General features: G+C 45.5%; 1 protein-coding gene, 2 long non-coding RNA genes and 3 other non-coding genes across 9 annotated transcripts; all 6 read right to left on the bottom strand.

Moving 5' to 3' along the window:
- Nucleotides 1–621: 621 nt before the first annotated feature.
- LOC110969372 (uncharacterized) lies at nucleotides 622–2,846 on the bottom strand. Its single transcript, XR_002596966.2, has 2 exons — nucleotides 2,191–2,846; nucleotides 622–1,794 (listed from the first exon to the last, which is right to left on the bottom strand). It is a non-coding gene; the product is annotated as an uncharacterized LOC110969372 (long non-coding RNA).
- Nucleotides 2,847–4,048: 1,202 nt separating this feature from the next.
- On the bottom strand, nucleotides 4,049–21,644 carry LOC110969369 (ATG16 autophagy related 16-like 1 (S. cerevisiae)). 4 transcript variants are annotated; one of them, XM_022219437.2, is made up of 21 exons: nucleotides 21,471–21,644; nucleotides 19,854–19,965; nucleotides 19,466–19,559; nucleotides 19,264–19,366; nucleotides 18,119–18,192; nucleotides 17,957–18,026; nucleotides 17,314–17,495; nucleotides 17,178–17,243; nucleotides 16,972–17,058; nucleotides 16,812–16,871; nucleotides 16,674–16,715; nucleotides 13,923–14,025; nucleotides 13,201–13,306; nucleotides 9,014–9,084; nucleotides 8,864–8,935; nucleotides 6,809–6,929; nucleotides 6,558–6,663; nucleotides 6,292–6,441; nucleotides 6,165–6,212; nucleotides 5,992–6,093; nucleotides 4,049–4,431 (listed from the first exon to the last, which is right to left on the bottom strand). In XM_022219437.2, exons 2-21 carry the CDS (start codon nucleotides 19,957–19,959, stop codon nucleotides 4,338–4,340), a joined length of 1,857 nt encoding a protein of 618 aa, XP_022075129.1. In that variant the 5' UTR covers nucleotides 19,960–19,965; nucleotides 21,471–21,644; the 3' UTR covers nucleotides 4,049–4,337. The 4 variants fall into 4 exon arrangements, with proteins under 4 accessions (XP_022075129.1, XP_022075131.1, XP_022075130.1 ...); XM_022219440.2 differs by lacking the exon at nucleotides 4,049–4,431 and adding an exon at nucleotides 4,438–4,673; XM_022219439.2 differs by lacking the exon at nucleotides 16,674–16,715.
- LOC127536955 (small Cajal body-specific RNA 6) lies at nucleotides 8,499–8,773 on the bottom strand. Its single transcript, XR_007946209.1, has one exon. It is a non-coding gene; the product is annotated as a small Cajal body-specific RNA 6 (non-coding RNA).
- Nucleotides 12,810–13,082, bottom strand: LOC127536953 (small Cajal body-specific RNA 6). Its single transcript, XR_007946207.1, has one exon. It is a non-coding gene; the product is annotated as a small Cajal body-specific RNA 6 (non-coding RNA).
- Nucleotides 14,037–15,817, bottom strand: LOC127536756 (uncharacterized). The gene is made up of 3 exons (XR_007945949.1): nucleotides 15,452–15,817; nucleotides 15,231–15,418; nucleotides 14,037–15,197 (listed from the first exon to the last, which is right to left on the bottom strand). It is a non-coding gene; the product is annotated as an uncharacterized LOC127536756 (long non-coding RNA).
- LOC127536952 (small Cajal body-specific RNA 6) lies at nucleotides 17,590–17,862 on the bottom strand. Its single transcript, XR_007946206.1, has one exon. It is a non-coding gene; the product is annotated as a small Cajal body-specific RNA 6 (non-coding RNA).
- Nucleotides 21,645–21,788: the final 144 nt, after the last annotated feature.

The raw sequence follows: 21,788 nt of genomic DNA on the forward strand, positions 1-21,788 counted from the left end.
CCATGACATTTAGGAGAAACATCTGAGTTCTGGTAGAAACTGACCCCAGATCAATTTAAATCCATCCAGGAGTCTCAGTCTGAATAATGGATCTGGTTTCTAATCAGAATTTTAGACAACTGTTGAAAATTGGATCTTTTCAAGCAATTTAGTTTAATTCTCATTTCATTTTCAACTAATTTCCTGTACTTGTGGATCATTTTCGAGTCGTTTTGCACAAATTTGAGGTATTTTCTATCATTCTTGAAGCATCATGGACTAATTTTGTGTCTGTCTGTAAATCTTCAGTCAGTTTGGATCATTTTGAGTCACTTTGGATGAATTCTGACTCTTTTTGGACGATTTTCTGGTCATTTTCAACAAGTTTTATGTCAGATCGGATCTTTTCTCGTCATTTTGGATCATTTTAGAGTCATTTAGGACAAATTTCGTGTCGTTCTGAAGTCATTTTCTGGCATTATGGATGGTTTTGAGTCATTTTTGTGTCAGTTTTACATCCATCCAGATCACAAACATCGGTTCCTGGATGTGTTTCTGTTTTCTGATAATCCACCAGTGAGACCTTTAGAAAGGTCATTCTGGGTGAACTTCAGTGTTGGTAGATGGAAGGAGAGACCAGGATCATCTGGAAGCAGGATTTATTTACGATTACATGCTGGAGCTGCAGAAGAAGAAAATCATTTTGAATAGAAATAAACATTTATTACCAACAGCTGCACAAAGACACAGCCTGATGGTCAGATGATAAGAAATACATGAACATCTGATGAGGTGAAGTCGTGGGGAGGTGGAGACAGACGAGGAAAAGAGAGAAGTCTGATAACTGCTAACCATCGATAACTAATCTGTTTGAATCATTTCTTAATAAAAACAGCCTAAATTCTGGGATTGTGCTTTCCTAATTGTGAATCTTTTCTGGTTTCTTTCTTCTGTGATGGTAAACTGAAGGTCTTTAAACTAAACAAGACCTCTGAGGAAACTCTGCTCCACATTTCTGACCTTTTGAACAGAACCAGAGATCCAGGCGTCTATAAGAGCTACGATGAAACTCCTGGAAAGAGCTGGTTGAGATAAACAGAGCAGAGTTCTAGCAGGAGGTCCAGATAAAGTCCTGTAGTTCTTGGATAAATCCAGCAGAGGTCCTCTCACAGTTCTACAAGATCCTCTGGTAGATCCTGTAGATCACAGATGTTGTAGCTCTTGTAGAAGTCTTCCAGAGGTGTAGCCTTGTAGATGATGTCTGGCAGAGGTCTGTAAGTCTTGTTGTATCTGCAGGTCCTACACCGTTCTTCTAGGACTTTTAGAAGTTTGAAACAGTTCCTGCAGAGGTCTGTCCAACAGATCCTGTAGAAATGTGAGGAAGACTTGTAGTTTTTGGTGAAGTCTAGAAGAGGTCCAGATCCTGCAGACCTCTGGGAAAGTATCTGGAAGGGTATGTAGGATCCAACACTACTCTGGGAGGTTGTGTTGTCCAGAGATGTACAGATGTGTTAGAATTCTTGTTCTGTAGAGGTCTGACACAAACCCTGTAGATCTTCTACAAATCTAGCAGAGGTCTGTAAGTTCTGTTGTATCTTCAGGTCTTGTAGGTCTTTAAAAGATGTGACACGGTTCTGGTTGACCACAGAAGAAGCTCCGTCTTGTAAATGTGGAAGCAGCTGAGTGTGTTTAAGCTCAGTGGCTGCCTGGTGGGTCATCCTCCTCTGGATCCCCTTCAGGTCTGGTGGTGAAGTTCTGCTGTCACAAATCAGTGGATAGGATGTCCTTATGAGGAATCATGGTTTCCATCAAAGACTGCAAACACAGAACACAACACTGGAACAAACCAAACAACAGCATCTGTGCTCCAACACTGACAGGAAAGAACTACAAAGAACGTTTAAATTCAACGTAAAAGAGAGAAAACAGAATAGATTCGACCCTATGAAAGACCTACAAAAACACTCCAGATGACTCCATTTATCAGTCAGAAACTGTAGAAACAGACAAGATTTTCCACTCTGATGGTCCTTGAACACATCATCAAATTTATAGACAGATTTGAGTAATTTTGTGCATTTTTAGATATATTGGGCACATTTTGTGGGGTTTAGGATGAGTTCTATAAAACAAAGAATTTCCTCTTTGTCCTTTCCATCGTTCTATCAGAAGACGTGTCTGAGTTCTGTCGGACTTCAGGATGAACCTCACCTGCTCCTGGATCAGTCGGCTCAGAAACTCCTCCCTCCACTGCTGGTGGGTGAGTCAATGTCAGTAGACTCCTCCCCTGAGCTCTGAGGCCCCTCCTCCAGATCCAGAGGCTCCTCCCACACCAGAACAAGGACTATCCAGCAGTCCATCATCAGTTTACTGTTCCAATTAAACATCCGTCAGCTTCTCTGACTCAGACTGGAGTGGAGCCATCACTGAGCACGCTCCCCACTGCAGGCTGCACCGGTGCATTCTGGGAAATGGTGGCAGATTAAAGACATCAGAAAACTACAGAAGCAGATGTTGAATTTAAATTAACACATTTTGCATCCTTTTGTACATTTTTAGTCATTCTATGCAATTTTTTAGTGATTTTAGCCAAACTTTGTGCCATTTTGTAAAATGTTTTCAGTTATTTTGTACAATTTGAGTCAGTTTGGACAAAATTTGAGTCATTTTTGGACAAATTTTGCATCATTTTGCATTTTTTGAGTCATTTTCAACATATTTTGTGTCACTTTCTACAACATTTCAGCCACTTTTGCATCACTTTAGACAATTTTTGGACAAAATTTGAGAGATTCCGGACAAATTTCCATTAAACATGTAAAATATCACCAAAAATCTCCAAATTAACAAAATATTTACAATTTTAAAAGACAAATCTTTACATGAAACATGTCGAGTACAGATTCATAATAATTTCATATATTTTTCTTTTTATTTAACACCTGAAACTGTTAAATCTAACTTTCACCCTGTGAATATGTTTCTAAAATGACATTCAGGGATTGACAGTTCTGTAGTTTTACAGATTTGTTGGTTAAATGAGAGATTTATTCTGAAACTACTGAATTTTTCGCAAAAAAAGTGTTTTCATCAGCGTGTAACATCTGGAAGTATTAATAATCTGTCAGATCGCTGTTTCTACGTCTATATGCATATTTATCATTATAAGAGATCAGATAGATAATCTTCAAACCAGTGTTACCATGGTGACGCTGTCCCGTTGTCCGCCAGGTTGGTTTCCATGGCAACGAGCGTAGCACCCGCCTTCCTCAGATTCAGAAACAGCTAAACTTTATTCAGCAGACCAACTGCATTTACGGATCATTCCAGAACATCTGGAACCTTCTGCTCCATATTGATCAGTAATAAGTATTTATTAGCTCAGCTTTTTATTCCATGTTTGTGTTGTTGCTAACCCTACTCTAATCCATGCTAATGTTAGCTTTCTCTCAGCAGTACAAGCTACATGTTTAGCTAGCTGTTACTGCTGACCACTGATGGAAAACAGTCCAAAGAATGAGTCTGATCCTGATTATATGAGGTAGAGAGAGACATTCAGTGTAGCAGTGAAAACATGGGGCAGAAGCAGTGAAGACATGGGGCAGAAGTTGTGGTCATTCTGCATCTTTTAGTGTGACATGCATGCTTTTTTATGATTTTCCACTTTTTTATGGTGGTTTTCTGCCTTTTAGTCATCATTCTGCATCTTTTTGAGATGATTTTTAGCTTTTTGTGGTGAATGTACATCTTTTCATGATGATTTTCCATGTTTTGGGGGAGTTTCCATCCGTCAGTGGTCATTCTGCAGCTTTCTGTGGTGCTTCTAGATGTTTTTGATCATTGCTTTGGAAAACATTTCTTTCTAAACTAGCATCCTGTCCTCGGTGAACTGTAGAAACTAAAGGTTATCTCCAGACCAGAACATCAGCAGTAGCCGTGTGTTTGAGAGAAAACCACATTTCTGTCCTTCTGATAAAGACTCTCTGATGCAGTTTAATGTAAAATACGGTCACGGATGCGGCGCTGCTTCTACGATGTTCAGCCGACACTCAGACACGTCACAGAAACATCTTTCCTCGTCCCTTTAATCATCATCATCATGTGATCAAACAGTGGTTCTGTAATGAGATATGGAGTTAAATCAGAGTCCTGTCCTCAGCTTGTCCTCTTCCTTCAGCCTGAAAACGTCTCTGAGGCGGACGAAGACGTCGCAGTCCGTCCAGCAGATAAAACTTTATTAACCGTCAGAGCCACCAACAGTCTTCTTCTGTCACACTTAAAACGAACAACATTAAAACTCAGAAAACATGTGGCTGAAGCAGCAGCCGGCCTCCACAGAGCAGTCCTTCCTCATCCAGTCACATGTCGGACCACAGGATGGCTTTGCTGCCTTTCTCCACGCTGGCGACGTACGCTCCAGACGGCGACCACGACACCGAGTTAATGGCAGAGCTGAGGACAGAGAGAAGCTCACGTTAATGAAAACGTCTTTAAAAAGCTGCTCTGTGGACCTCAGGAGAAAAGAAAACCAGACGACCGTTACGTCTGCTTTACAGGAACACGACGACGTCCTGCTGCTGATCCGTACGGTTTAACGTGGACGTCTTCCAGCAGCTTCAACTCTAACAGGCTTTTATTAACTCGCTTTAGTTCAGGGGCCACCGGTTTACTCTTCACTGAAGATCATCAACAACCTGGAATTTATCCAGAAAAATACGCTCAAGTTTCATCATTTCCACATTACAACTTCCAGATCAGAGTGTCGACAAAGAAACAACATTTAGTCACCTGGACCTGAACCAGAGAGGATCAGAACCACAATAAAACAACAAAAACCAGACAAAATGTTACAAAAATGACACACAAAATGTTACAAAAATGAGACACAAAACGACAAAAATGAGACACAATGTTACAAAAATGAGACAAAATGTTACAAAAATGAGACAAAACAACAAAAATGAGACAAAACGACAAAAACGAGACAAAATGTTACAAAAATGAGACAAAATGTTACAAAAATGAGACACAAAACGACAAAAATGAGACACAATGTTACAAAAATGAGACAAAACGACAAAAACGAGACAAAATGTTACAAAAATGACACACAAAATGTTACAAAAATGAGACACAAAACGACAAAAATGAGAAAATGTTACAAAAATGAGACAAAACAACAAAAATGAGACAAAACGACAAAAACGAGACAAAATGTTACAAAATGAGACAAAATGTTACAAAAATGAGACAAAACAACAAAAATGAGACAAAACAACAAAAACCAGACAAAATGTTACAAAAATGAGACAAAATGTTACAAAAATGAGACAAAACAACAAAAATGAGACAAAATGTTACAAAAATGAGACAAAACGACAAAAACGAGACAAAATGTTACAAAAATGACACACAAAATGTTACAAAAATGAGACACAAAACGACAAAAATGAGACAAAATGTTACAAAAATGAGACAAAACAACAAAAATGAGACAAAACGACAAAAACGAGACAAAACGTTACAAAAATGAGACAAAACGTTACAAAAATGAGACAAAACAACAAAATGAGACAAAACAACAAAAATGAGACAACAAAATGACAAAAAACAAAACGACAAAAAAAAGAAAAACGACAAAACTAAACAAAAAAGGCAAAATCAGACAAGAAAGTTAGAAAGTGACAAAAATGAACAAAACAAAAATGACAGAAAAAAATGACCAAAGTTAGAAACAAAATGACAAAAATCGATCATAAATGAATTTAATAATTTATCAAAATGACTGATAGTGGTCCAAAATGAATTAAAACTGTTCAGGATTGGTACAGATGTCGAAAACAGATCAAAGTAACGTAAAGAAATGAGTTATAAAAGAAATGGATTTAATCTAAATGACTAAAAGTGGTCCAAAGTTTATTAACAGTTCAGAACGGTTTAAATTGAATAAATCTGGTCATAAATGAGTCAAAGGTGCTTTAAATGGAAAATCTGAACAGCAGCAGGTCTTACTTGTGGTTCCGGTCCAGAGTTCGGTCCACTTTCCCCGTCAGGACGTTCCAGACGTACAGAGCTCCGTCTGCCGAGCCTCCAGCCACGTAGCTGCCGTCAGGACTGGAAACAAACAAACAAACATGAAGTCAGGGCGGGCAGGTGAACTAAACGGAGCAGAGAGCTGGACTCACCTGAACGTCACTCTGGTCCAATCAGCTCCACACTTGAAGCCCTGAGCGCTGAAACACAACAGCAGGTTCAGTGACGGCTCCAATTCACCCGAGTCTCACCTGTGAGCCCCGCCCACCTCCTCCTCACCTGAAGGTCTGCCGGACGGCGTTGGTGCGCAGGTCGATGATCTTCAGCAGGTCGTCTCTGGAGCAGGTGAGCAGCTCACTGCGGTCATGGTTCAGGTCCAGAGACGTCACTCTGCCCAACAACTCCAGCTCCCGCACAATGCTCTCTGCTCTGCAACACAACAACACACCAGGGAGGTCAAACCAGATGGACAGGTAAAAACACACTACAGGTACCTGTAACGGTATAACCTGTGACGTCACTCAACACCTGATTGTCAAACTCACCTGATGTCCCAAAACCGGACCTTCTTATCAAAATGTCCGCTCATCACACACTGCTCTGTGCACACAATGTCGTTACAGCTGGAGCCGGCAAACACCGTCTTCATACCTGCACAGGTGAGAGACAGGGGAGCTCCATCAGCTGTTGGTTCGTTCACATGTTTCCAAACTGAACAGAGCACAGGTGAAATGACAGCTGCTCTTGTCACATCTGGTTGCTATGGAAACCTGTGAGAAATGGTCCAATCACATACAGACTTTGCTGCGCAGGTCCCACAGTTTGAGCGTCCGGTCGTAGCTCCCAGAGACGATCCGGGCGTTGTCCAATAGGAAGCGAGCTGACAGAACCTTCCCACTGTGACCCGTCAGGGTGTGCTGCAACAGACACACAAACAACACACCATTAGAGACACACACAAACAGCACATCATTAGAGACACACAACAAACAGCACACTGTTACACAGACACCATTGGTGTGTTTGCATGTCCTTCAGATGAAGCTGTCTGACTGGACTCGGATTGTAGTCCGACTGTAGCCCGACTGTAGCCAGACTGTCCGACTGTAGCCCGACTGTAGCCAGACTGTCCGACTGTAGCCCGACTGTAGCCAGACTGTCCGACTGTAGCCCGACTGTAGCCAGACTGTCCGACTGTAGCCAGACTGACTGTAGCCAGACTGTCCGACTGTAGCCCGACTGACTGTAGTCCAACTGAAGCCCGCCTGTACGACTGTAGCCCGCCTGTCCGACTGTAGCCCGACTGTAGCCCGACTGTAGCCCGACTGTAGCACGACTGTAGCACGACTGCAGCACGACTGCAGCCCGACTGCAGCCCGACTGCAGCCCGACTGTAGCACGACTGCAGCCCGACTGCAGCCCGCCTGTAGCACGACTGTAGCACGACTGCAGCACGACTGCAGCCCGACTGTAGCACGACTGTAGCACGACTGCAGCACGACTGCAGCCCGACTGTAGCACGACTGTAGCACGACTGCAGCCCGACTGCAGTCCGACTGTAGCACGACTGCAGCCCGACTGCAGCCCGACTGTAGCACGACTGTAGTCCGACTGCAGCCCGACTGTCGGACTGTAGTCCGACTGCAGCCCGACTGTCGGACTGTAGTCCGACTGCAGCCCGACTGTCGGGTCGGACTGTAGTCCGACTGCAGCCCGACTGTCGGACTGTAGTCCGACTGCAGCCCGACTGTCGGACTGTAGTCCGACTGCAGCCCGACTGTCGGACTGTAGTCCGACTGCAGCCCGACTGTCGGACTGTAGTCCGACTGCAGCCCGACTGTCGGACTGTAGTCCGACTGCAGCCCGACTGTCGGACTGTAGTCCGACTGCAGCCCGACTGTCGGACTGTAGTCCGACTGCAGCCCGACTGTCGGACTGTAGTCCGACTGCAGCCCGACTGTCGGACTGTAGTCCGACTGCAGCCCGACTGTCGGACTGTAGTCCGACTGCAGCCCGACTGTCGGACTGTAGTCCGACTGCAGCCCGACTGTCGGACTGTAGTCCGACTGCAGCCCGACTGTCGGACTGTAGTCCGACTGCAGCCCGACTGTCGGACTGTAGTCCGACTGCAGCCCGACTGTCGGACTGTAGTCCGACTGCAGCCCGACTGTCGAACTGTAGTCCGACTGCAGCCCGACTGTCGAACTGTAGTCCGACTGCAGCCCGACTGTCGAACTGTAGTCCGACTGCAGCCCGACTGTCGAACTGTAGTCCGACTGCAGCCCGACTGTCGAACTGTAGTCCGACTGTAGCCCGACTGTCGAACTGTAGTCCGACTGTAGCCCGACTGTCGACGTTTGTGTGACATCATGAATCCGAGCAATCAGACAGACAGGAAGCTGCTGCTCAGAGGAACCAGAGAGCTCAGTAAATTTTACTTCCTGCTGCTTTAACAGATGCTCCTCTTAAACTCAGTCACATGACCTGGTCTCAGTAGAACAGTGAGATCACCACTCAGGCCCTGTCCCCTCAGCCTGGCGCTCCGTTCTGATTGGTTCTGTTGGATGTCCGTCATCACAGGGAGCCTGTCGGATCTCGGCACAGACTCCCAGCGTGATGTCACATCCTGTCTGTCAGCAGCTGCTGGACCACCGCTGCAGCACTAGAGCATGATGGGAGCAGAGAGCAGGGGCTGCTGGGAGCCAGAAGGCGATGGGGGGCGGAGCCTAAGATTCAGACCTTTTACATCACATCACTGACCAGACCTACGGACACTCGCTCCCTTCCAAACGACTCTAGTGCTGCACAGAGAACATTAAAGGCTTCTGTCTGGACATCAGTCTGAACTCACCCTCAATCGGTAGTCGTCCACCGTCCAGATCCGACTGGCGAAGTCGTTGGAGGCGGCCAGCAGGTAGGAACCCTGAAACAGAACAAGCAGAGCTCAGAGGGTGAAGAAGGTTAAACGGGTGAGCTGCAGGCCGGCTTTAGAAACACTCACAGCGCTGTCGAACTCAATGCTGGTGATTCCAGCGTTGCTGCCAGTCAGAGCTCCTTTAGGCTCACAGCGACCTGAACACAAGAAAACACAAAGGTTTAACAAGAAAACACACAGCCTGTAACCCTCCTGTTGTCCTCATTTACAGGCACCAAAAATATTGTTTCCTTGTCTGGGAAAAAAAAAAAAAAAATCAAAAAATCAAAAAATTCTGCAAAAACAATCACACAAATTTCTGAAAATTTGCAAAACCTTCAAGAAGAAAATTCCAATAATTCCTTAGAAGTTTCCCTTAAGTTTTATTTTAAAAAAATTGCCCAAATTTGGCAAGAAAATGCTTGTAAATATCTCCAAAAAAATGAGTAAAAATCTTCCAAAAAAATCCTAAAATATCTAAAGTAATTCCATATTTATCAGTAAAACTTAATATTTTCGTTAAGAACAGGATTTTGGTTGATTTCTTGTGAATGTTCTTAAAAAACTTTTATAACATTTCCTTTTTTCGCCACACCTAAAAATGTTCAGAAATTTCCCAAAAATGTTGAAATTGTGGTGAAGAAATCATGGATTTGGCAACTTGCACGTGCATCAGTGACCACTATAAATCCACCGGTACAGCAGGTTTGTTTCTACGGCGCGATTTAAGTCGATTGTCGCCGCAAGTCGGAACTCTGGCGAAAACGTAAACAAAGCAGTTACTGCATCATGATATGGATCAGTTCTTCATAAAGTCATGAATACCACCGGCTTTCACACACGTATGAATCATTTTACCTGAAGATAACAGAATATGTTGATCTGTTTTTACAACTTCAGCTTTTTATTTGATATGGAGTCGTAATGAGGGAAAAAAGTTAGAATGCAGCACAATCTAAGATGGAATACAACCGGAGAACGTAAACAAAGCCTTCTGACAGCGCCGCGTGACGACGTATTCATCCGCACCACTCAACTAGTTCCACATAAATGCCATAAGTTAAACCAAGGACCTGCTGTAAACTCTGATGATTTACTGATGACCGATTGTTAGTGCTGATGGTGACCGATTGTTAGTGCTGATGGTGACTGATTGTTAGTGCTGATGGTGGCCGATTGTTAGTGCTGATGGTGGCCGATTGTTAGTGCTGATGGTGACTGACTGTTAGTGCTGATGGTGACTGACTGTTAGTGCTGATGGTGACTGACTGTTAGTGCTGATGGTGACTGATTGTTAGTGCTGATGGTGACTGATTGTTAGTGCTGATGGTGACTGATTGTTAGTGCTGATGGTGACTGATTGTTAGTGCTGATGGTGACTGATTGTTAGTGCTGATGGTGACTGATTGTTAGTGCTGATGGTGACTGATTGTTAGTGCTGATGGTGACTGATTGTTAGTGCTGATGGTGACTGATTGTTAGTGCTGATGGTGACTGATTGTTAGTGCTGATGGTGACTGATTGTTAGTGCTGATGGTGACTGACTGTTAGTGCTGATGGTGACTGATTGTTAGTGCTGATGGTGACTGATTGTTAGTGCTGATGGTGACTGATTGTTAGTGCTGATGGTGACTGATTGTTAGTGCTGATGGTGACTGACTGTTAGTGCTGATGGTGACTGACTGTTAGTGCTGATGGTGACTGATTGTTAGTGCTGATGGTGACTGATTGTTAGTGCTGATGGTGACTGATTGTTAGTGCTGATGGTGACTGATTGTTAGTGCTGATGGTGACTGATTGTTAGTACTGATGGTGACTGACTGTTAGTGCTGATGGTGACTGACTGTTAGTGCTGATGGTGACTGATTGTTAGTGCTGATGGTGACCGATTGTTAGTGCTGATGGTGACTGATTGTTAGTGCTGATGGTGACTGATTGTTAGTACTGATGGTGACCGATTGTTAGTACTGATGGTGACTGATTGTTAGTGCTGATGGTGACTGATTGTTAGTACTGATGGTGACTGATTGTTAGTACTGATGGTGACTGATTGTTAGTGCTGATGGTGACCGATTGTTAGTGCTGATGGTGACCGATTGTTAGTGCTGATGGTGACTGATTGTTAGTGCTGATGGTGACTGACTGTTAGTGCTGATGGTGACTGATTGTTAGTGCTGATGGTGACTGATTGTTAGTGCTGATGGTGACTGATTGTTAGTGCTGATGGTGACTGATTGTTAGTGCTGATGGTGACTGATTGTTAGTGCTGATGGTGACTGACTGTTAGTACTGATGGTGACTGATTGTTAGTGCTGATGGTGACCGATTGTTAGTGCTGATGGTGACCGATTGTTAGTGCTGATGGTGACTGATTGTTAGTGCTGATGGTGACTGACTGTTAGTGCTGATGGTGACTGATTGTTAGTGCTGATGGTGACTGATTGTTAGTGCTGATGGTGACTGATTGTTAGTGCTGATGGTGACTGATTGTTAGTGCTGATGGTGACCGATTGTTAGTGCTGATGGTGACTGATTGTTAGTGCTGATGGTGACCGATTGTTAGTGCTGATGGTGACTGATTGTTAGTGCTGATGGTGACTGATTGTTAGTACTGATGGTGACCGATTGTTAGTACTGATGGTGACTGATTGTTAGTGCTGATGGTGACTGATTGTTAGTGCTGATGGTGACTGATTGTTAGTGCTGATGGTGACTGACTGTTAGTACTGATGGTGACTGATTGTTAGTGCTGATGGTGACCGATTGTTAGTGCTGATGGTGACCGATTGTTAGTGCTGATGGTGACTGATTGTTAGTACTGATGGTGACTGACTGTTAGTGCTGATGGTGACCGATTGTTAGTGCTGATGGTGACTGATTGTTAGTGCTGATGGTGACTGATTGTTAGTACTGATGGTGACTGATTGTTAGTACTGATGGTGACTGATTGTTAGTGCTGATGGTGACCGATTGTTAGTGCTGATGGTGACTGATTGTTAGTACTGATGGTGACTGATTGTTAGTGCTGATGGTGGCCGATTGTTAGTACTGATGGTGACCGATTGTTAGTGCTGATGGTGACTGATTGTTAGTACTGATGGTGACTGATTGTTAGTACTGATGGTGACTGATTGTTAGTACTGATGGTGACTGATTGTTAGTGCTGATGGTGACTGACTGTTAGTACTGATGGTGACTGATTGTTAGTGCTGATGGTGACCGATTGTTAGTGCTGATGGTGACTGATTGTTAGTGCTGATGGTGACTGATTGTTAGTACTGATGGTGACTGATTGTTAGTGCTGATGGTGACCGATTGTTAGTACTGATGGTGACCGATTGTTAGTACTGATGGTGACTGATTGTTAGTGCTGATGGTGACCGATTGTTAGTACTGATGGTGACCGATTGTTAGTGCTGATGGTGACTGATTGTTAGTGCTGATGGTGACTGATTGTTAGTGCTGATGGTGACTGATTGTTAGTGCTGATGGTGACTGATTGTTAGTACTGATGGTGACTGATTGTTAGTACTGATGGTGGCTGATTGTTAGTGCTGATGGTGGCCGATTGTTAGTGCTGATGGTGACCGATTGTTAGTGCTGATGGTGACTGATTGTTAGTGCTGATGGTGACTGATTGTTAGTACTGATGGTGACCGATTGTTAGTGCTGATGGTGACTGATTGTTAGTACTGATGGTGACCGATTGTTAGTGCTGATGGTGACTGATTGTTAGTGCTGATGGTGACTGATTGTTAGTGCTGATGGTGGCCGATTGTTAGTACTGATGGTGACCGATTGTTAGTGCTGATGGTGACTGATTGTTAGTGCTGATGGTGACTGATTGTTAGTGCTGATGGTGACTGTGGTTCAGACTGATGAAGGTCTCAGGTTGAAAACTTTAGATCAGCTCCCTCCTCCCCCTCAGCCTGGCGCTCCGTTCTGATTGGTTCTGTTGGATGTCCGTCATCACAGGGAGCCTGTTGGATCTCGGCACAGACTCCCAGTGTGATGTCACATCCTGTCTGTCAGCAGCTGCTGGACCACCGCTGCAGCACTAGAGCATGATGGGAGCAGAGAGCAGGGGCTGCTGGGAGCCAGATGGCGATGGGGGGTGGAGCCTAAGGTTCAGACCTTTGACTGTTCATCACCGACCTTCATCACGTGTTACTGAACCGTTTATATCTGCTCACAATCAACTAGTTGTCAGAGTATTAATCTGATACACGCCTCAGACGTTTGTTTTCATGGAACCAGACTGTCGACTGACTCACCAGCGACCACCTCCCACAGCTTCACCCTGCGGTCCATCCCTCCTGTTGCTAGGAGACGGGAGCCGGGGCTGAACCTCACTGCATTTACTTCACCATCGTGGGCTTCCTGAACATACAGACATGTTTAACATTCAACCAGCAGGAGACGCTACGCATTCATCATCATATGACTAACATTTCAACTTAAACATACATGAGCTCATAAAGCAGAAGAAGAAGGTCATGGAGGCTCTTCCTGTACAGACCAGAGGAGGCGTCACTCAGACTACATGTTACAGCAGAGAGCATTGTGGGAGTTTAGCAGCAACGGGCACCATGACAAAGACTCCTGTTATACTTAATGACCTCCAATCAGAGCTAAAGTCTACCAGGATGGTATTTAAATGACTGAGGGTTTAAGCTGTTTTACTGACACATTACTTGTTCATGGTTAAAATCAGATGTGATCATTTTAAACAATTAATTAATGATTGATTGATAACACAGCTAAATATCAGGAAAGAGAACTGTTTAAATGCTTCTCTACAGCCGACACTGAGTTCTAACGAAACCACAAAGCTATTTCATTGGAGCTCCCTTAAACAGCTCTATTCAATTAATCAGTTACCGGTAAAGTTCTCCCTCTCACTTTAATCTGAGTGTTCAGTTCAGGACGTGTCTACTCTGAACTGGTCTCCCAGTGAAACCATCGCTGCTGCTGTACTGGTGAAGAAGATACTCACAAAGACATGCAGCGCCGTGGACGGCACTCGGACCTCTGCACAGACTCCTGAAGGCGCCTCGGTGCTCTCCGGGGAAGTGCTGAAAGAGTTGGCAGGTCGGCGCCTGCTGGAGAAAAGCAGCATTTAAAAACTGGTCCGTACAGAAGCCTGGAAGGGACAGCTGAGCACACTGAGCGGCTTGTAACATCGTCAAGTAAACTGCAGAGTTACAAGACGGTGAGAGCAGAACTGGACCAGAACAACCAGTCCAGTCCCGTCTTCGCCCATTGGTCAGTTAGAGTCCATTAAACACATCAGTTTAGGTTAGATTCTGATACTAACTGAAGAGGAAGCCGGACTCCACCTTTAGAGCCGTTTCCACACAGCTCTTCAGATCAACAACACCAAAAATCCCTTCAGGAACCTCAACATCTCCGCTGTGTTTAGGTAGTCTAGAATTTCTCTCGAGTACGCTGAAAACATTGAACTTAGTGGAGCCTCTTCCTGTTTCATCCTGTACAGACCAGAGAGGTGTCACTCAGACTACATGTTAAAGCAGAGAGCATTGTGGGAGTTTCGCAGCAACGGGCACTGTGACAAAGACTTGCGTTATAGTTAATGACCACCAACCAGAAGACAAATTCCTAGCATTGGTCGGTTGATGTCTACAAGCTAATTCTTACTTTGGACACCAGGTGGTGTAGGCTTTATGTCAGCTGTGTGGAAACAAGGCGTCAGATGGAGGCAGGGGGTTTGAATCTTCTTCCTCAGACTTTAACTTCAGCTCAGGGTTTTCTGATGAACCGATATCAGTGCCAGCAGCAACGATTATTTCAACCTTAAGACAAGTTCCAGTCTGACAGTCTTCTGAGAACCTTTGAGCTTTGATGTGTTGATCCCAAACCTCTGAACTGTAATCACTCAACTTAGTTTACCAACGTCGGTAAATGGTCTTATCTCCAACCTTTACTATTTGAGTGTAGAGGGTTAGTAGTCCAAACAACAGCGATGGAAGTAGATCCATTGAAGAGATTCCATCCTCCGTTTGAATCTGAATTAATTGAACAAACTAAATATCAGAGAACTGCAACATTCATGTGACCAGACTAACATTATTGTCTTCAAGGAACTGTGGTTAGCTTCTTAAAAATGGGTTGAAGTGTGTATTCATCTGGAAGCAGGAAAGGAGAACGTCCGCTGGAGAAAGTTCTAGAGCAGACCTACCGACACCTGGAGAAAGTTCTAGAGCAGACCTACCGACACCTGGAGAAAGTTCTAGAGCAGACCTACTGACAACTGGAGAAAGTTCTAGAGCAGACCTACTGACACCTGGAGAAAGTTCTAGAGCAGACCTACTGACACCTAGAGAAAGTTCTAGAGTAGACCTACCGACAACTGGAGAAAGTTCTAGAGCAGACCTATTGACAACTGGAGAAAGTTCTAGAGCAGACCTACTGACAACTGGAGAAAGTTCTAGAGCAGACCTACCGACAACTGGAGAAAGTTCTAGAGCAGACCTATTGACAACTAGAGAAAGTTCTAGAGCAGACCTATTGACAACTGGAGAAAGTTCTAGAGCAGACCTACTGACAACTGGAGAAAGTTCTAGAGCAGACCTATTGACAACTAGAGAAAGTTCTAGAGCAGACCTACCGACAACTGGAGAAAGTTCTAGAGCAGACCTATTGACAACTAGAGAAAGTTCTAGAGCAGACCTACCGACAACTGGAGAAAGTTCTAGAGTAGACCTACCGACAACTGGAGAAAGTTCTTCAGTCTACTCTAGGACTTTCTACAGGTGCTCCTCTATGGACTTTAAGGACCTGGAACTCTGGAAATATCCTCAGTATGAATAGTAAACATCTGGAAGAAGTTGTCGGTAGGTCTACTCTTGAACTTTCTACAGCTGACGTTCTCCTTCCTTGCTTCCAGATTAATATACATTTCAGGCCATTTTTAAAAAACTAACCACAGTTCCTTGAAGACAAACTGTTAGTCTGGCTGAAGCTCTCTGATGGGACGGGAAAAGTTGATCTGATTTCAGGAGAAACTCCACTTCCTGCTATTTCTGATGTTTCCCGTTTTTAACGTTTGACTTCAGTGTTAACAAAAAAAAAAAAACAGCTCTTCATACGAGAGCATCAATTTTCAGATGTTTTTGTAATATGTTTATATGAGAGACCAACAGGCTGTAGTATGACACCAGGGACATCCGAAAGTGCTGCTGGCACCGATACCTGTCTGCACTACAGGTGAGAACACCCTGCCTACTGGTGGGGAACACCTGAGGACACCTGCAGGGGTTGTTATGCTTAAAATCATCCACAGAATCTCTACATGCCTTCCGCGGCTCTTTGATTAGTGCTGAGATTATTGATTGCATCACTACAAACCTCACTGTGTGTTCACTCTGTCAGCAGCCAATCACAGAGGAGCTCACTGCTGAGCTGAGCCCTGTCTGCAGGTAAATCACACACCTGCATCTTGCTGTAAAACAACTAACAGTCACAGCTACAGGTTTCCCTTCAAACCTGAACCAAACCCTCAGAAAACCTGCAGAAACAGACGACGTCTTGTTTCCATCAACAGCCACTGACTGGTCAGGTGAAGGCAGGTCTAAAAAAACTCTAAGACATAGAAAAATTCAGATGTTTGCAGATGTTCTGAACGTTTCCTCAGACAGAGTCAAAACGATCTACACACTACATGTTCATATGAACACGGGAGCCGAGCTGCTGACAGAGTGAACATGTGAGACACGCAGTCCTTCACCTGCAGTGGGGGACGAGTCCAGGCTGGACACACTCAGACACGCTGCAGACAGACAGGTGGACAGACAGGTGGACAGACAGGGTCAGTCAGAGACCCAGCAGACCTGCAGAGACCAGGACCAGCTTCACAGCTACGTACCCGAAGATGTTGGAGATGGAGTCCAGGAGACCACCAGGAGGAGGCTGGGAGGTCTTCTTACTGCAGGACACAAACAGTCAGAGACGAGTAACAGCAGCTACACAACCAGCAGCTACACAACCAGGTAAAGTCTCACCTGGATGTTTTCAGATAGTCTCACCTGGACGTCCTGCTGAGCGGCCGGTTCGGTGACGTTTCTCCGCCCACCTTCCCTGCATCCTCAGCCAGCACCTCGATGTCGTCGTCCCTAAGAACAGAAAGCGTCAGACCTCGGATGTGTCAGGTACAGGTAAAGGTACAGGTAAAGGCACAGGTAGTGGTACAGGTAAAGGGACAGGCGCTGCAGTAAAATATGAATCCACTGACGGGTCAATGGGCAGCGGCTCCTTGGCGGCGTCTGCCAGTTCCTTCTGCAGTTTGGCCTGTCGACGCCTGAAACAGACAGACAGGTGAGACGTCGGCCCATTTCCGGCCCCGCCCCCTCCTCCAGGTGCTCACCTACCTGCTGTCTTTCTCGTTCTCTGCGTTGAGCCGGTTGGCCTCCTGAGCCTTCTCAGCCATCCAGCGGGACACCAGCTCCTGGTTGTCCTCAGTGGTCTTCCTCAGCTTCTCCTCCAGAGCAGAGAAGGTGATCTGCAGGGCGTCATACTCGTCCTTCAGCGTCTGGTTGGCCCTCTCCAGGTCCTGCAGCACACAGCCAGCACGAGATCAGTGAACTCTGAGGATCAACTGATGATGAATGTTAGTGCTGATGGTGACTGTGGTTCAGACTGATGAAGGTCTCAGGTTGAAAACTTTAGATCAGCTCCCTCCTCCCCCTCAGCCTGGCGCTCCGTTCTGATTGGTTCTGTTGGATGTCCGTCATCACAGGGAGCCTGTTGGATCTCGGCACAGACTCCCAGTGTGATGTCACATCCTGTCTGTCAGCAGCTGCTGGACCACCGCTGCAGCACTAGAGCATGATGGGAGCAGAGAGCAGGGGCTGCTGGGAGCCAGAGGGCGGCAGGAGAGGATTGTGGGTAATCAGACCTTTTACTGTTCATCACCGACCTTCGTCACGTCTGAAGGGTTTGATGTACAGGTACCTGCACACCTGATCTTAACAAGGTTCCAGGTGTGTGATTGGACAGAGGATGTAGTCTTACCTGCAGGTTGCTCCTCAGGTCCCGACAGTCTCCCTCCAGGCCGGCGATCTGCTGCTGGTACTCCAACATCCTGGAACATCATGGAGAGCTCAGACCACAGACTTGGACCGTGTACTGAGTTGTGTACTCTATGTACTGGTTGTATACTGGTTGTGTACTGACTTGGCCTCGTTGCTCTGGATCTCCTTGTCTTTCTGTTGGATCTGGTTGTTCAGTTCGATCACACTCTGAGCCAGCTGAGGGACAAACACACAACAGCATCATTCCAGGACCTTCCAGGACCATGGCGCCGGTTACCGAGGAAACACCAGCACTGGAATTCATGAGCTGTCAGCTGGTAAGATGTGATTTTCTCTCAGGAATGTTAAAGTGAAACCAGCTGACAGAGCTCAGATACTGCAGTCCTTTACATCCACATTAATGCGACTCGCTGCTTCTTTCAGGAAAGTCGGTAAAACATCCCGACCACATTAACATGGACTCTTTCTGTGATTTAGTGAACGAAATCAGAGCTTCAGATTCAGTCAGCAGATGGTCAGGAAGCTCTGAAGAAACCTGTGTTTACAGGAACTGAGTCAGTCCGACAGAAACACCAGCATGACTCAGCAGAAACGTCCAGAGAACCCCAGCATGACTCAGCAGAAACGTCCAGAGAACCCCAACATGACTCAGCAGAAACGTCCAGAGAACCCCAGCATGACTCAGCAGAAACGTCCAGAGAACCCTGACATGACTCAGCAGAAACGTCCAGAGAACCCCGACATGACTCAGCAGAAACAGCCAGAGAACCCCGACATGACTCAGCAGAAACGTCCAGAGAACCCCAACATGACTCAGCAGAAACAGCCAGAGAACCCCAGCATGACTCAGCAGAAATGTCCAGAGAACCCCAACATGACTCAGCAGAAACGTCCAGAGAACCCCAACATGACTCAGCAGAAATGTCCAGAGAACCCCAGCATGACTCAGCAGAAACGTCCAGAGAACCCCAGCATGACTCAGCAGAAATGTCCAGAGAACCCCAGCATGACTCGGCAGAAATGTCCAGAGAATCGCAGCATGACTCAGCAGAAACCTTTCAGAGAACCCTCACTGCAGCAGAATACATTCCCTTTGTTCTGATCCAATCATTGATCAAGTTTTTGATTTGAATCAAACCTATGATTTCTACATCTGTTGGAGCCTCAGTACATCCAAACATCTAGTGTTACATTTACCCTCTGACGCTACATTTACCCTCAAACACTCTTTCAGACAGACAGGTGTGGACGATGACCTCATCAGTGTTAGACATGCAGGTGACTGACCTCTCCTCGTTTCTTGTGGAGCTCCGTCAGCTCCTCTTGATGTCTGATCCTCATCTGGGACATCTCCTGCTGCAGGGCGTCGCTGCGACTTGAGTCTGCAGGACTGAACCAGCACAGGGTCCGTGTTAGAGGACACGCTCAGGTCACTACTTACTTTCTTTGTGTCCTGTGGTGTCCAGGTGGACACACAGAGCTGCCTCACCTGGTCTCATGTCCTCTCTGGACGTCATATTTGTCCGCCTGGTATCGTTCTGAGAGGACGGCCTGCAGGTCTGATTTCTCCAGGAGACGGTTATCTGAGACAGAAACATTTCAGTAGGACAAACCGACAACACGTGTCCTCTGTCATGCTATCAGTGTGTATTCAGAGCCTGTTATTAGCACGTCTGCAGAGCGTGCCGTCAGCGTGTCTGCAGAGCGTGCTGCTAGCATCTCTTCAGAGCGTGCTGCTAGCATCTCTTCAGTGCATATTAGTAGTACGTCTTTGGTGCGTGTTATTAGCGTGTGATCAGTGTGCGTGTTATTAGAGTGTCTCCAGTGCACGTTATGAGCAGGTTCTGGGTGTATGTTGTTAGCGTGTCTTCACTCACACTGGTGGACAATCTCCTCGAAGGCGTGTCTCTGCAGTCTGTCTCTGAGCTTCAGCTGCTCCGACACGTGTCTTTTCCACGTGCACTCCACCCTCCGCTCCGCCATCTCCACCTGACACACAAATCAAACACACGCATCATTAACGCATGAAACACATGGATCAGAGGACACGTCAGAGGACACTAACAAACATCTCGGCTCATGAGGACCAGGTCTGTCGGTCATCAGGTCCAGCAGCTGGATTTGTGTTTTTGGTTGCTGCAGATGTTTGGTCCCATAGCGTCCTCAGCTCTACCTGACCTATGAGCAGTCTCAGGTATGAATCACCTGACTGATGACACGCCAACAGACTCAGGACAGGTGTGAAACGTCCAGGTGAGGGATGAGTCTGCATGCTAATGAGGAGAGTGTTGTAGCGTCACACGGAGCTCACACGTCATCGCTGCTATTCCTCCAGAAACTGTTAAAATCAGGCGTCACAGTTCTAATGACCACTGGATGCAGAATTAGTGCTACTACCTGTAAACATGGTGCAGGTGTTGCTCAGTGTTTCTGTACAATCCAGTAAAATGTCCTTAGAACACATGGAACTCTAATAATCTGCCTGCAAACGTAAAGTGAGCTAACAAAGACATGAGGGTGCAGAAAGGTCAGATTACTGCTTTAATAACGCTCCAGCTGTTTACAGTCTTCACTATAACACATGAACTAATTCACCATCAACACACGTGATAAAACCAACACGCAGAAAAACACAAACTACGGCTTTACTGAGCACCAAAATAGTAAACATATTTAACTAATTAAGGTAACGTAAGATTCTTATCTGAAAGAACAACTGAAAGAACATAGATGGCAAGATAAACAACAAAAAACATGACAAAAACCTACAAGAATGACAAAAAAACTACAAGAATACGACACAAAACAACAAGATTACGACACAAATTACAAGAGCACGACACAAAACTACAATAATATGACACAAAATTACAATAATACGACAAAAACCTACAAGAATGACAAAAAAAACAAGAAGACAACAAAAGACAACAAAAAACAACACAAGACTACGACACAAATTACAAGAGTACGACACAAAACTACAAGAACATTATTTTATCTGATGCTCCAGGTGTTTACTGTTCATCCAGGTGTTTGGGACTGCAGCTTCAGGACAGGTGTGAACAGGTAAACCAGCTTCAGGACAGGTGTGAACAGGTAAAGTGGTGACAGAGACACAGGTGACTGCTCTCTTCGCTCCAATGACTGTCAGGTGAGACTCACCTGTCCAGGTATTGAGCTTTAAATCTCCGTTAGCTGCTGTGTTAGCATGAGCTCCTAACGGGAAGTGCAACACAAACAGGAAGACTCTGGCTAATATGCTAACATGCTAACGCGGTCCCGGTGTTATCAAACACAGTGAGTCTAACCCGGTCACTAACGTACCGAGTACCGAGTCCGAGCCGCGGCTCTTGGGCGGGGCTGAGCGCCGTTTCACGGCTGTTTCATGTCGCAGCTCCCGGTACTTACAGACCCGTGACTCGACATGTTAGCATGCTAACTGCACCGCTAGCCGCCGGAGATTCGAAGCAGTTAAAAGCCAAAACTCTCACCGTCCAGCAGGTACCGGGGGACGGCTCTATTCTTGAGGAGGCTCTCCGGTGTCCTCGGTGCTGCGGGGTCTGGGTTCTGGATGTCTAACGGTCCGGGTGCGTTCTTTAACCGACATCAGCTTCTGCAGCCGCGTTCACACTGTCCGCCATTTTGGCTCCGACGAGACACTACCGGGAGGGTCGCAGGGAGATGACGTAGCTTTAAATAGCTTTGATTTGGTCAGATCATTTATAAATTCATAATAAACAAAACTGACTTTGTTCATAAAATACACACATATCAATATTAATGTAACAGTAATATAAACGCTGATGAGT

The sequence above is a fragment of the Acanthochromis polyacanthus genome, chromosome 13 (genome assembly GCF_021347895.1).
Source record: "Acanthochromis polyacanthus isolate Apoly-LR-REF ecotype Palm Island chromosome 13, KAUST_Apoly_ChrSc, whole genome shotgun sequence".
Classification (NCBI taxonomy): Eukaryota; Metazoa; Chordata; class Actinopteri; family Pomacentridae; genus Acanthochromis; species Acanthochromis polyacanthus.

Excerpts from the sequence above, each read along its gene's own strand:
- LOC110969369 (XM_022219437.2), bottom strand. The coding sequence starts at position 19,959 with ATGGCGGAGCGGAGGGTGGAGTGCACGTGGAAAAGACACGTGTCGGAG. Across the intron at positions 19,560-19,853 it reads CGAGGAGATTGTCCACCAGT|ATAACCGTCTCCTGGAGAAA; the intron begins GTGAGTGAAGAC and ends TTTCTGTCTCAG. Across the intron at positions 13,307-13,922 it reads CCACGGCGCTGCATGTCTTT|GAAGCCCACGATGGTGAAGT; the intron begins GTGAGTATCTTC and ends CTGTATGTTCAG.